This window comes from Vicugna pacos, chromosome 6, assembly GCF_048564905.1.
Source record: "Vicugna pacos chromosome 6, VicPac4, whole genome shotgun sequence".
Classification (NCBI taxonomy): Eukaryota; Metazoa; Chordata; class Mammalia; order Artiodactyla; family Camelidae; genus Vicugna; species Vicugna pacos.
This window is the reverse complement of record NC_132992.1, coordinates 91,550,736-91,565,680: the sequence shown is the minus strand read 5'-3', so window position 1 is coordinate 91,565,680 and position 14,945 is coordinate 91,550,736. Positions and strand designations below refer to the sequence as shown.

At 51.3% G+C, this 14,945-nt stretch overlaps 1 protein-coding gene across 7 annotated transcripts in view; it reads right to left on the bottom strand.

The window, feature by feature from the left end:
- The window catches only part of WDR25 (WD repeat domain 25), a 129,662-nt gene that overhangs the window by 34,507 nt on the left and 80,210 nt on the right, over window positions 1-14,945 (bottom strand). For all 7 annotated transcript variants that reach the window (XM_015243355.3, XM_031679397.2, XM_006209058.4 and 4 more), the window contains exon 4: window positions 4,537-4,667. In XM_015243355.3, coding sequence (XP_015098841.1) covers window positions 4,537-4,667 — 131 coding nt within the window. The remainder of the gene's footprint in view (window positions 1-4,536; window positions 4,668-14,945) is intronic.

The window sequence follows — 14,945 nt, the reverse complement described above, 5'->3', positions numbered from 1 at the left end:
GCAGGCTGTCAGAAGGAAGAAGAGTCAGAAAATTCTGGCCTGGCAGCACTGAGCCAGGTCAAGGAAGCAGGCTCAGCGGCTCATGCGGAACACATCCTGCTGACCTGCTGGAAATGAAGTCAGGCACTTCGTGGTGATGAGGGATGTACTCGAATCACCAAACCCAAGCAGAAAGAGATAGGCTGAGAAAAGAAGAAAAGGGAGCCAAATAGCCCATTTGCTGTAATGAACTGGGCTGGACCAGAGAGGTCCAGAGTCCCAACATTCATCATGTGGCTAAGCTGAAGGAACCATGAAAGCGTATGACTGGAAAGTAGCTTTAAAATTTTCTGTTCCAACTTCCCCTTAGACACAGTGAGAGGCTGTCTGGCCCCACAGTCCTGCTCCGGTGGTGGGCTCTCTAGCCCAGTCTGCCTTAGCTCCATTGTCAGAAATCTTACTCCTTATCTATAAAATGCTGACTCACTTAAAGCCAGCAATTTGAGTTCTGAGTGCCAGGCTTCAGAAAATAAAACCCAAACATGGAAAACACTAGATGACAAGCATGTGTTTTACGGTGGAATGCATAATAAAGTAGCTGCTTTGTCTGGAGATAACGAGAGAGAAAAATGACTCATTCACCCCTGACTGAAGAACAGTTCTCTAGAAAAGACGTTCCCTGAGTGCTCGGTTTCCCCAAGGGTGCCATAATAGGGTGAGGACAGGGGCACCCACCCTGGCAGCCAGACCAGGAGGATGGGTCCCGACAAGCCAGAGCGTGACAGACGTCACAGCCAGATCTCTCCCCAGCAGGGCTGGTCGTCAATAATTTTGGCTTTGCAAGCCATGTGGTCTCTGGTACAACTACTCAGCTCTACTACTGCAGGGTGAAAGCAGCTGTAGAAGATACACAAATGAATGACCGGAACTGTGTTCCGATAAAGCTTTATTTACAAAAGAGGCAGCATGCCAGATTTAGCCCCAAGCTGCAGCTTGCCGACTCCTGGTCTCTATCCTCATATCTATTAACTTTAAATGGCAAACAAAACAAAATAAAAGGAAATGTCCTAAACGTCCAACCTGGGGAAATGGTTTAATAAGCTAAACCACTTGAAATTGACTCATTCAATCCATATTTATCGAGTGCCGGCTGTGACAGACATGGCTCTGAGTCCCAAGGATATGGCAAGGAGCAACTCAGCCAACCATGCTGCATCAAAGGGATGTACTGACAATGCTACAGGAATTTGTGATTACAAGGAAAACCCTTACAATCCTATGCGAAAAGCAAAACACAAGACTGTGTATAAAAATAGGACCAATGTTTGAAAAAACACAGGGGGAAAGAACAACAAAAATTTTTCAATGTTACTAATGTTTACCTTTGGCTGGCTTGACTACCCTTTCATGAGATTACATGTTACTTTTATAATAATACAGTCCTTGTTGTTTTTAAAAGAAAAAAATCTGTCTTGATTTTAAGCTAAAGTCCGAGTCCCTCCTGCTTCTACTTGCGATGGCCACTGCTGTCTCTGAAAGCAGTCAGAAAAAGCCAAGCTGCTCAGCCCGAAGATGTTCACACAACCGCCAGGGAGGCTGGGGAGTTCAGCACCTGGGACAGAGCCACGCGCCCAACGGGAACCCAGCGGGAGGACAGCGCCACCTCAGGTGGGAGCCTGTGCTTTTCCTCGCTGGTCCTCCTGCTGGGTCCACAGGAGGCACCTGGGCAACACCTGTGAGAGGAAACATAATTGAAGCAGGGAAGAGAGTTGTCCCCTGAGTCTGGCCCATACAAATGGAACTAGTCCTGTGACCTGGCGAGGGGGGACAGGCAGCCAGATTGTTGATAAAGGGGAAGTAAAAACAAACACTGCACAGAACCCTTTACCCACATTATTAGCTTGGGAGCGACTGGCAAACATGCCAATACCAGTCACAGCAACAGCTGCTCCTAATTGCTTTTCCTCCAGCATTCTCAGAACGCGTCAGCTGGTGTCTGCCCTAGGAGAAAATCCGATATTTTTAACAAAGTCTTAAATCAGATGGCGTCCTTGATGAGTAATTTCTTACGTGCTTGGTCTTTGAGGCTAAAAACAGCCAGCGCACCTCTAAGGGATGTGGCCGTCAGCAGGGGCTGGGTGATTAGCAGGTCCTGCTCCAAACAGCATGACTAAGAGGTTCCAACTCCAATAGCACTTTCCAACGTTTTCCCTCATTTATCATGTATTTATAGCCCAAATATGCGTGTTCTAGTGTTTTTAAAAGCCCACGTGTCCACTTCTTTATGGGTAACTTTTCTCTTTTTTCCAAATACTTTTGTTTAAAAAGTAGTCTCTTTTTAAAAGAACAATGTGAATTCTCCCAATTGTGAAGTACTTTAAACAAGATATCTACGGATAAAACATCCTATCTTCTTTAAAGGAAACCATCTCTGCTTTCAGATTCTCCTCAAAACACCAGCAGCCTCTTCCAACACAGCCTGCTGGGAAAGCACCTTCCTGCAGCTGCCGGTCTGAAGCACCAACTCAACTTTCTAATCTGGCATTGGGTCCTCATCCAGCCTCCTCCCATCCTGGCCACGTGGAATAGCCTCTGCTCAGTGCAGACCTGCTGTGGGGCTGCCACTCACAAGTTGGTGAAGGCAACAGGGCAGGAGGTGGCCATGGAAGGGGGTGCCTTTAGGTAGAGGCTACACACTGCAGATGCAGCAGGCTAGAGCTCTTCAGCATGGGGTCACTGACTCCCCTGCGTCCCAAAGGGAGGAGGACACTCTCTGATATTCCATACCCTTTTCTTTCAAAGTCAAGATCAATGCAGGCATCATCATGAACTATTTGAGTGGTCGTGAGCCTCCTTCAGACCAGGGCAGTGCTTCTCAGATCTTGAAAACAGCCACTGAACCCCAACAGGCAGTCAGACCGTGGCTCTTCCTCACTGCCCTCTCGGAGCCTCTCCACAACCCTGGTCCCAGCATCCCTGCTGACAAACCTCCTGGCGCCCCACTGCTGATCCAAACTGAGACTCGATGCATTGAAGAGTCACATCTCTGCCCGGCCTGAACTACTGCTTGGAGCCCACACTCAGCCATGTCGAGCAGGTCACTGGCCCCCCACGCATCTTGAGTCCCACCTCCTGTACTTGCACGCTCTGCACGACTGCCCTCCTCCTCCATCCACTCATTCAGTCAGCCAAGATCTGCAGAGTGCCTACTATGTGCCAGGCGCTATTCTAGGAGCTAGAAGTCAGCAGCAAACAAAAACAGGCAAAAAGCCCTGCCCTGGAAAAGCTGACATTTGAGGGGAGGGAGACAGGCAAATAAACAAACATGTAAAATCCACAGTATGCTGGGTGATGATACATGCTACAGAGAGACATCAGGTGGCAAAGGGACTAGCAAATGCCAGGCGTGGCGGGCACAGTCGTCAGAGAAGGCCTCACTGGAGAGGTGGCATTTGAGCATAACCCTGAAGGAGGGAGGGAGGGAGCGAGCCTCTACATAGAAAACTGGGAGAAGAGCATTCCAGGCAGAAGGAGCAGCAAGTGCAAAGGCCCTGAGGGAGGAATGTGCTAGTGTGTTCTAGGAAGGGCAAGTAGGCTAGTGGAGCTGGAGCTGAAGAGAGGGGGCTGAGAGGAGACCACAGAGGCCCTGTGGGCCATTGTAGGGACACAGCTTTGACTGTGAACAAGATCAGAGCCTGGAGGGTTCTGACCAGAAGAGTGACACATCCTCCTACACTGTAACAGACCAGTCTGGCTACTGTGTTGAGAAAAAACTGTAAGGGGTGTTGGGGGAGACAAGATACCAGACAGGTAACTATTGCAATTATCCCAGCGAGAGACAATGGCAGCTTAACCCAGAGTTAACAACTGGATTTGCTGATGATGTGGGCATTGGGGGATTAGGAAGGGCAGAGACAGGGATGATACTGATGGTTTTGGCCTGAACAACCAGGAGGATGAAGTTGCCATTCATAAGCTGGTAAAGGCAACAGGGGTGACGGGCTGTGGGGAAGGACGGGAGTGGAAACCACTTACCAACGGGAGTGACGGTGATCAGCCTTGAAGCCCCAAAAAGCACACAGTCTCCTCTAAGAAGCCTTTCTTGCACCGAGCTGAAAGCTCACCCCCTCTGATATGTGAACCCCTCCCTCCCTGCCTCCTCCCTCTCCCTCTCTCCCTCTCTCTCTCTCTCTCACACACACACACACACACACACACAGCACTTCACACCACTTATTTGTATCCACACACTATTCTCTTGAGTAACCCAAGGCTGGTTCACTTTACAACACCTGGAAGCATTTGCATACAGTAGGGACTCAATAAATATTTTTAGTAATATGCTATATAGAACTGCACCTCCGATGCTCTTAACAGTCTAACAACTCAAGAGTGTTCTTTCAAAATATCTAAAAATTATGCTTCACACTGATTAAATATTGAGTGGTAATTATCCCCTCTCAAGGGTCCTATATATAGATGCCGACCTGCCCCCAATCATTCAAATCGTCGAGGCAAGCGCTCCTGGAAAGGCCAAGTGAGGAAGATGGGTGTTACCTTGCTGGTCCTTATATCCCAAGCTTTCATTTCAGAGCTGAAGCCTCCACATACAAAAAGACTGTGGTCTCTCGGATGGAATTTCAAGGTAGTGACTCTGAAGTCACTTTGACCACTGAATAGCTGGGTTCCTATGACACAAAAAGAGAAGGAAGAGTTAGAAAAGACTCAGATCACAAACTAAGTATCTTAAAACGAAGATGCCATCTGGTGTGGAGCCCTTGGAAAGCGCAGCCCCCTGGGGACCGGGACGGCCAGTGGAGACTTTCTGGAAACACAACAACAGCAGCGTCTGCCCTTACTCCCTGGCCACTCGACCTTTGATTAGCTGAATCCCCACCCCCAGGGATAAACGCGATGGCTGAACCCATGAATACCGCCCTTCAGCTGCGCTGTAAACATTACACACATCAGCTCATTTAAAACACACAACCATCCTAAACCCACTACACAGGTGGAAAAACCAAGGCTCAGGGAGGTGAAACAGCATTTCCAAAGCTGCACAATTAATACAGTAGATTGCTTACCTGGAGTCTAAAAACCAAAAGCAGGATGCTCCTAAGTGATTCTTTTTAGGCTGAGCATCTTACAATCATGCCCATGAACAGTTTGCTACAGAGCGTGGCAGGTGGGGTGGCACCCTATCTGGGTGATAAATGAGAGTGTGGCATCACAGTGGCTCAAGCCACAGCTTAGGGGGTGGTGTGGACCGCCTTTCACACACCTGCCATGACACTGCTGTCAAGCATTCACATACATTGTGCAAATGTCTGTGTGCACACATGTACTTCTGCTGTTGAAAATGTCTTCTTTATCACTGAGATCTCTTAGAGGTAAGCCATAAAAACGTCAGAAGCACCGATCATTTAGAACAGGTCAGACTCGGGGCACATGGGGAAGGGAACTTTTGCGCTGAGCCCAGGTCTGTTGGTCTTCAAAGCTAGCACACCTTCTCTCCCCAGTGCCACAGCCCACGAGGGACAACCTGGACTGCCTCTGGCTCTCAGCAGCTCCTCCGCTGGACGCAGGCAGCGGGCAGCTGGGGACACAAGAAGCAGGGGACTGATGCGGTGGCAAGATCTCAAGCATCGTCTCCTTTACGGGAGCCCAGGATATGGGAGCCCAGGAAGCGCATCCGGAAGGCTGCTCTGCTTTGTGTTCAGGACGCACTTAGGCAAGTGCTCCATCAACTCAGCAGGTAAGGAAATGGAAGTCATCGATCAGGGCTCCTGAGAGTTCCAGCAGAAGCCTTGATAAATCCAACCTGCCTAGATCCTTGGTCTCCAAACTTGTCCGACAGCACACCCCAGCCATGAGAAACCCTTAGGCACGTATCACCAATACACACGTTTGTTTATAAGTTACACAGTATGCTCCTGAACCAATACATTATGAACGTTAAAACAATTACCAAAAGAAGAACATTTTAAAGGGTGAGACAAGGATAAAATAACCAATATTTTAAAACATGTTTTAATATGCCATTTACTAAGACTATCAACAAATCTCTTTGAAATCATTAAATCAAATGAGTTACAATATTTTTAGTAAGAGCAACAGGACTGAATATACTTCCTTCTTTTTTCAATGTAGGGACCTTCTTGTGACTCAGTGGTTTGAAAGCAGCCCAGTGACAGTTTCAGTTTATTCACTGAAGTCTGCCAGAGCCAACAAAGCTTCCTTCCAGAGACGCGTGGACCCAGCTGGAAACTGTTTACTGCTGGCGCCCTGGGAGACGTCTCCCACGTCCATCTACCACTGATGCAAGGCTTTTGTGAACATTTTGCTAATAAAGCTCCACTTCCCCTGATGTCAAGTGATGGCTCCTGCAACTAATCAGAGGGTATTACTGCATTCTCATATTTTAAACAACCCAATTCAAAATCCACTGAAATTTTCATTTAAAGGGTTTTAAAGCAGATTAGAACAACACTGTCCCCAGGTTAACAGTGCTGGTACTAGAGTTTTTAACAGGTGACACGTTCACAAAAATTACAGAATGATATAAACAATCAAAAACACCTGTTTTCAAAATATATTGTCCACAGTCCAAGTTTCTTGGAAAGAAGTTCCTCTCCTGTTCTTTGTTAAAGCATCACCTTTACCGTGATGGATGACTAAGTGTGTTGATTTTTTCCTAATATTTTCTAGGGGCCTACAATTGGCAGTTACTCGTCATCAGAGAAAATTTTGGAAACACTTGACTTTTTGTAAATGAAGACTCAACGCCTCTTCAAGCTCAACAAGCCCCTTAACTATTTTGCTACAAAATGCAGCACACAGAGATTTCCATGGTCATCCTAATTCATCACAGTGCTGGCAAGAGCTGGCCACTTGGGTCCAGCACTGACTGTGCTGAAGGCACCATAAACCGCAGCCTAGGCTCCCCGCCAGGTGGGGTACTGAAAAGCCATTTAGAACTGGAACTGTAAGGAGCACTCTGTGGCAGAACACACAATGCCTGACACTGCTCCTGGATCACAAGAGCATGAAAGGAGGACTGATACAGGTAGAGGTGGGGAGAGCTGATTCACCAACATGAAATGACTTGTTCTGGCGGTAGTGAACTTCTTAAAGTATACTAATGCTGCTGTCATAAGACCATTTTCCTAATAATCAAAGAATTCTCCCAAAAAGGCATCAAGGGGCTGAGCAGACCTGCAGTGGTCTGGGTGCTGTGCCCCCTCATCAGGTCAACAGACAGGCAGCCCTGTCAAGCAAACAAGAACATGGCTTCCCGAGGCGTTAATCTAACTGGAAACCTGGTGGTCCTCATTCTTCCTCTTCTCGTCCTTTCCTGAAACTTGTCTGGAACCCAAACTCCTCTTCGCCTTTTCTGCTAAGGTTGGTGGTCAGAATCCACGTGACGGCCCAGTTAGCAAACCCCGCTCCCAGGGAGGGTAGAGTAGGGAGGGCCCGTCCGTGCCAGGACTCGAACAGTCCCTGTGTGCGCCCGGGGACGGGCATCGAGCTGGCACCACTGGCCTCAGAAGACTGCTCCCGCCCAGGGGCTGGGGGAGCCATATGAGGGCTGAGGGCCGGGGCTATCATCACGTCCTCTGGTGGAAACCGAGCAGCGATGCCCCCACACCGCAGGAAGGCCTGGCGGGCCAAGAGTCTCACCTCCCGACAGAAACAACTGCGCCCAATGCCGGCTTCGTGCTCATTTGGAATTCAACACCAGTCCTCAAGTCCAAAAGGGAAAACAAACTCTATCTGCCTGGAGAAAAAAATTCTCCCTGTTTCTTGGACCATAGCGTATAACCATATGCTTATTTCAGGAAAGGCAGGGAATTAGACATGTTTTTTTTTCAAAAGTGCAGCGGTACAGTCTTTGCCAACAGTAGGAAAAAAAGATGAGAGTAAAAGTGAGAGTTCAGTTGCTAAAAGATAATGACTGAACTTTTTTGCTGAAAAAAAATGTATTTCTGACTGTTATTCATCCTCAATCCCCTAAAGAGACAGAGAGAAAATCTATGTCTTTTAAGCACTAAAATTTTCCAGTTAGAAGACAAGCTATAATTTATATGTTTTTTCTACTTTTACTTATAATAACTAGGCCTTTACTGTATTTCTTTGTTGAAAGGTTCCAAAATGAAAAGATTTTTCAGTTTTTAATAAGCATACGGATACCTAACAGGAAACAACACAGGGGGAGTTCTGCTCAAGGGGGAGGGCTGGACCCCAGCCACCGATGCCCAGCAACACGTTCGGCGTGGGAGGCGATATGGCAGCCGGGTCCCACCCCAGCTCTGACTTCAGTGGAGGGACCTCGGGCAGGTCCATTCACTGCTGTGTCCCACACACTCATAAATGTAAGGTCGTCCAGCGGGGGTGGGGGGGAAGTGGAGTCATAAGCACTGTGGTACAGAAAGCGTTCTAGACAGCCTGGCAAACAGCAAACAACAAAAGGGAACTCTTACAGTTTGGAAAAAATTAAACCTCAAATTACTGAATTCATCCTTAGTTAAAATGAAAGCAAAAACCAAAGGATGGTGAGTTTTTAACAGCAGGAAACTTGAGAGATGAATGATGTGAAGTTTTGGTTGTGAGGCTCCGTCAATACAATGCCCTGGGCTGGCCTTTACATTCTGTTAAAGAGCTATTGGACAGACACTGTCTTGGAGGCGTACATCAGCCACGCTGGAGGTGAAGGTCCTTCCCTGTTGGATCTGTGCCGACTCTGTGACTTCCCATCATGCGAGTAGCCTGTTTATCACATCCCCTTCTGGGTGATGTTACTTCAAGTGCAGTGGTTCATTGTATATAACCTTTAACCTTGAGACTATCTGGCGTGTTTACATGTTTACTATAGAAAATTCTACTTATTCACTGTATGCTGCTTATAAGAAGTTGAGTTTTAAAATATTTAATCCACTAACACTGACTTTATTGATCTTGTTATAATGAACTCAGCCAGTATAAGACCTGTTCAGACCCTCCTGGAGTTAGTAAAAATCACTTCTTTTCCTCCTTGAATCAATAACAATACAAATAAACCATAAATCATCATTAAAGCAAAAACATGTGTAAAACAGAATACAGAGGCTCACGTCCTCTCGACACCGGTATTACTGCCAACCTGCCATCACCCACACGGCTCTGACGCGGCTGCTGGTCCCGCCGGCCAAGCTCCTCCTCAGAGCAGGCCCTCCCTCGGGTGGGGATATGAGCCCCCCGTGGTGACCACCCACGTGGCCAGGCAACGCTGTCTGTCCACCCTAATGCCTACCCTCGGGGACCCTATCGCCACACGGGGCTCCTCTGCCCCTCAGGACGTCTAGCCCCCAGCCCAGGTCCTGGCATGTAATAGGCATTTGAACCAGGTCAGGTGAAACCCAAGTTTGGGTCCCTAAGAAAGAGAAGGGAAGTTCACACCCTCCTCTCCAGGGAGACGGCACCCATCACCTCCAGGCCTGCCTGGGGCTTGCACGTGTCACACCCCAACCCTGTGTGGGAGGGATAACTAACTCGCTTCACAGTGCGGGCAATGGAAGCTCGGAGAGGTGGGGACGGGTCCAGGGCCACATGAGTCGGTTGTGCTGGGACAGAGGCTGGACCCGTGTGACCTGGAGCCCAGCACTCTGCACCCCACCTCAGCCGCCCACAAGCTCTTCGTGACCTTTCCTTCCTCAGCTCTTCGTGCACATCACAGGCTCACGAGCGTGCAGGGGAGACGCTGACAAGGGAGAGCTGCTGCTGTCGACTGGCGGTGACTGAGCCTGTGTTCCCAGGCAGGCGGCATATGACTCATTTCGCTAAAATCAATATCGCTACACTCATCCTCTGGGAAGCATGCAGCCAGCTGTCAATTTAACCATCCTGACTCCAAGTTAACGAGAAGAGGCGCTTCCTAACTTCCAAATCAAACTCTGTGAATCAGAAGCAAGGGCCATCTTGGCACTCTGGGCAGAGTCCTGGGGAGGTCCAGGGGAGAGTCAGGCCGGCTCACATCTGCCTGCTCCCCCTGGGTGAGCTACTGGCCTCTGGATGAGACGGTAGTCCTCTCAGACCCGTGCGCTCCCAGTATGTGAAATCAAGAGAACCGAAGCTGCCTTCAGAGGTGGCTGTGAGAAGTGGGAATAACGCATGTGCGACAGGAAGCCCCAGACAGAGGGCAGACAGCAGCGCAGCGGCCACAGCAGTGACGGAGGAAACAGCAGGAGTTGCTGTGCCCATTTCTTTTCTGTTAGGTTTGGACACGGCTTTTAATTAACTGGGCAGGACTGAATTTTCCAAAATTAAAAAAAAAAAAGAGTTCTCGACTCACAAACAGGGTATGTCCTGACGGTGTAACTTTAGTTGGTTTTCTGGGACCCAGAGGTCACCACCGGGACAATGGACATGCTGTGATGGTGGTCAGACTCTGGGCTCAGTCAGCAGAGGCCGTCTGACCTACCAAGGAAGCCGAACTGCAGGGTGCCACGGATTAAAACACAGCTTTGACTGACCCACAGGCTGGCACAAGGTCTTAGGCAGAAGTAGATGACAAGACAGACACTTGTGGAGGCCTGGAAGGACCTCTTAGGTCCTTCCCAAGGTGGGGATAACAGGGCTGGCAGTGGGCTGTGCTCACGTGGGGTGGCATCTGATTTAAGACCCATAACCAGGGTCAGCATCCCACCCCAAAGCTGGGTGCAGAGAGGGAGAGAAAACAAGGTTGAGACTGGAGAGAAACACTCCTCAGAGTGAAAGAGAAGGTGTGGGCGGGAGCAGGGCGGGTGCCCAGGATGAAGAGGGCAAGGCCTTGAGAACAGCCATGTTGAAAAGAGGGCCCAGGACAGGGGCTCCAGTGAAGGAGCAAGCTGAGGAGAGTGGGACCCCATTCTGTACACAACCGGGAAGAGGCACAGGAGTCTGCGGGTTTCCGCTTGCAGCCGTGGAAGGGCGGGCCGGGCAAGAGTGCATTGGAGGGGCAGCCGTCCACGACCACCATCAGCTCAGAGCTCACTGGGGCCCGGAGCTCCTCACCACCTCTACGTCTGGATTTAGTGGCAAAAGCCCTAGGACCAAAGAAGCGATTATACAAAACGTGCCCACCAGCAGGAGACCCCCGTCCCAGCCAGCGCTCGCCTTCCTGGTCTCCACGGGCTTATGAAGGACACCTCATCAGGTTCCCCGAGATGTGCTAGGAAACAGTTACAGGGCTCAAAAGCCGAAGGACAGAGAAGCCCAGGCCCCTCTTGCTGGCACCTCCCCCAGGGCCCGTCGCAGGGGCGGCACCACCCCTAAGGCTTAGCCTCTCCTGCAGCTGCCTCTCCAAAGCCATACGAGCCCTTGACACTCTTCTCCAAGCTTTTAATTTGGACGCTTCTCACCCTTCCTATGCCGAGTGTTCTAACATCGTCAGGGCAAACATTTCTCCGGCTGGAGCAGTGGCTGTCGATAGCCCGAGAAGCATCCTTCAGCCAGTCGCTTAATCAGGGGGATCAGCCAAGATCTGTCTGGGCGCACCTTCCTCCCAGGGGCCCCGGGTTATCCTCTCCAGGTGGTGAGCCGGCTGCCCGGGCGAGAGCCAAACAGGTTCCCCTGGAGTTGACTTAAGCAAACTGTTTGCCCATGGCCCAAACCCAGGTGCGGGGAGGGCACCCACACCTGCACTTCAACAGCCAAAGCCTCTGCCAGTCACACAGGCTGGAGCTGAACCCCAGCTCTGTCCCTGTCACTGCTGACTGTGTGGCCTCTCACAAGCCACCAAATACTCCAGGCCTCACTTTCTGGGTCAGTGAAATGGGGATAAAAACACTCCCCTTACAGGCTAGTGTGGAGGCTAAACATGTAATAAGCAAAGGGTCTAACGTCTGTTTTCACTTCAGCTTGTTACAGGCTGGGCAGTGTGCTGGGGACCAGGGCTACACAGTCCAAGGCCTGCCCACCGTGAGCGCCCAGCCAAATTATCAAGATGCAAAATCTAGGGAGGCACCAGACAACACTTCTGGGAAAACAAGAGAAATGATCACTTCCGGGTCCAACCCCAGGTGGCCAGTCATGTCCACACACCATGAGCCCCGCTGTAGGGTGCAGGGACCCCTGAGCAGGAAGAGCCAGGCAGGGGCTGGGGACAGCCAGGCTGCTGGCAGTGGGGTCTGAGTGAAGAGGACACCCGCCCCAGATGAAGAGCACATGCAGACCCACCACAGAAGGAGGCTGCTCCCCCACTCCAGGCCGTGTTGTCACAGGGACTGGAAAGATGGAGAAGAAGCTGGGAGAATCTTGGAAGGCGGTCTTCCTCTCAGTCTGCCCCCAGATCCACCCACACCTGGGACCAAGAGCCACACTAATAAGCCGGCTCAGGGGATCTTTGGGGCCTTTGGGAAACGAGCCACCAAAGCTGCCCACTTGGGGAAATGGCCCAGCAGCTGGGGCCCTCTGGATGCTCTTCCTACCTTCTGAGGGGCCTCGTGGGACAGAGACAGAGGAAGGGAAGGGCAACCTTTGCTGAGTGCCTGCCACGCACCAGGCATTCAGCAAAGCACCTCTGCATACACTATCTCAGCTGGTCCCCTCAGCACCGTTACCCATTTCACAGACATGGAAACGGAGGTGAAGGAACCTTCCCGAGGACATCCAGCTTGGGCAGGTGGAAGAGCCACATGTGCAGCCCATCCATGCTCCTCCTATTGCACTGTGCTGCCTCCAGCCTCCAGGACCTGAGACCAGGCGGCACTGCCTGGGTGTCCCAGATGGGCTGGACACACACTAGCAGAGCTGACTGTGCACAGGAAGGAGGACAGGATGCCCTGTCCCCCCAGGGCCCTGGGGGATCCAGGCCGGGGTGACTGCCTGGGGGGCTGGAATCTGCAGGGAGCCAGCAGCACTTAGAACAGAACAGGCTTAAGCTCTTCGGGGCTCTGAGGAGAATGGCTGACGCGGCGTGCAGGACAGCTGACGCAGAGAGCAGGCAACACTCGGCCCTGGCGGAGCCGACCGGCGTTCCCCGAGGCCACCTCAGTCTAATGCACCAGAGACATTTCGTTAGGAAGATTGCAGACTGAAATGAGAGCACCAAAAATAATTAATCTGTGAGCAGATTTTATTTAAGTGTTGATTCATGGCTGCCCTACAAGCCAACGCCTGGCAGGACTATAAATTAACGAGATACAGTGTCGCCGGCCTCCATATTTCAGGCCGGGTATTGAAGTTTCAGAATCCACAGATTTTTAACTGTATTGATTGAGGACACCAGGATAGATGGCCTTGGCGCCAAACTCCCATTAACGACAATGGGCACCGAGTGACTAATTCCCAGAGCGCAGCAGTGAGAACGCCCTGCGCTGCCTTCTCCTGGCACAGAGTTCTAATTAGATTGAAATGAAAAAGCCAAATCACCAAGCGCGGCAAGAGGCAGATCAAGTGAAAAGCGAGATCAGACTCGGTGACAAGAAAGGACGAGAGAAGTCAAATCAGGCCAAGAGCCACAGGGGCTGCACCCAGAGGGCACCCAGCATCACCGGGGCAGGAGGTGGGGTGCAGGGATAGGCTGTGAGACACGTGTGGGGCCTCCCACCCCAACCCCAGCGGCCCCCCATCAACTCATCCCTGCCCAGCAAGGGCCGGCTTCTGCTCTGGCTCCTGCTCTGGTTCATCCACACATATGCTGAGCAGCTGCTCTGAGCCGGCCCCAGCCAGGTGACAGAGGCACAGAGGCCGCAGGACAGGCTCCCTTCCTCAAGGAGCTCCCGCACTAGCCGGGGGGATGGATACAGAAGCCAACAACCCCCTCAGCTGGAGAGGCCCTGTCCAGGAGCTGGAGGGCTTCCCCAAGGGCAAGGCCAAACCCCTTGACCCTACCCTACCCTATCCAGCACGCTCACCACTGCAGCCCCAGCACCAGGTCCCATACACAGTAGATGCTCAGTAAGTAACTATGGAATAAATGAAAGTGGGCCTTCAATAGGTGGACCAGGTGGGGAGCCCCATTCACAGCAGAGCAATGCAGAGGAGAAGTCCTCCCTCACCCTGCCGAGAGGATGAAAAAGCCTGGAGGGCAGGACCACACCTTCCCCATCCTACCCAACACAGCATGGCTGGAAGAGACCGCTCCAGATCACACCCCCACAGTGAAGTTCTACCTCCAACTGGGCAAGGCTGCCTCACTCCCTCCTGAAGCTCCCGGCACGGCCTCGGAGCACTCCCAATCAGCTACCAGGGAGACCTGCCCAGAGTGCAAATCAAGCTCTGCCTCTGGTGCTCCAAACTCAGAAACAGCCCCCTACTGCCACCTGCTGTGGCAGTCCCCAACTTGTCAGGCAAGAGGACTCTGAATGTCTGAAAATGTCAGAACCCCCACCCCGCCACACACACAATGGCAGTGTCTGTTTAATATCCATTGATTGAGAAGACAGATCATGACAGAGGGCCACTCGGAATCCATTAATGTCATCAAGTGAACTTGTATTCGATTAACCCAACAGCACCACCAGCACGTGAAAAGCAGCCCCTTTCCACTCGGGCAGGCAGTGCAGGCGCCCGTGGGCACCCAGTGACTCTGGAGTGGGGAGCAGTGCCTGGGGAGTGTGCACCCCACAGGCCAGTACGGCGTGAAGCCCAGGCTCCCACTCCTGCATCTGCAGGCTCACCTCCCCCAGCTCCTTGCCTCCCACACTTCCACACACACCACACGGCTCACGTTCCTACAACAACTCTGTCCTCAAATCTTCTGTCTGCTGAGGACCCACTTCCCTCCCCCTCAACCATGCCCCCTCCACCCTGATTCTCTGTCCTCCTAATTCCTGTCTTAGCGTGGGTTCCACTTCCTCCAGGAAGTCTTCCTTGATCTTCCAGGCCAGATGTTCTTTGCAGTTCCTGTATCTCACTCCATCATGGTAACCTGGCACTCCCTCTGCACTTCTGTCTCCCCAGCAGTTGTGAGATTCTCCAGGGTGGATCCTGGGACTGGTTCACTTCTG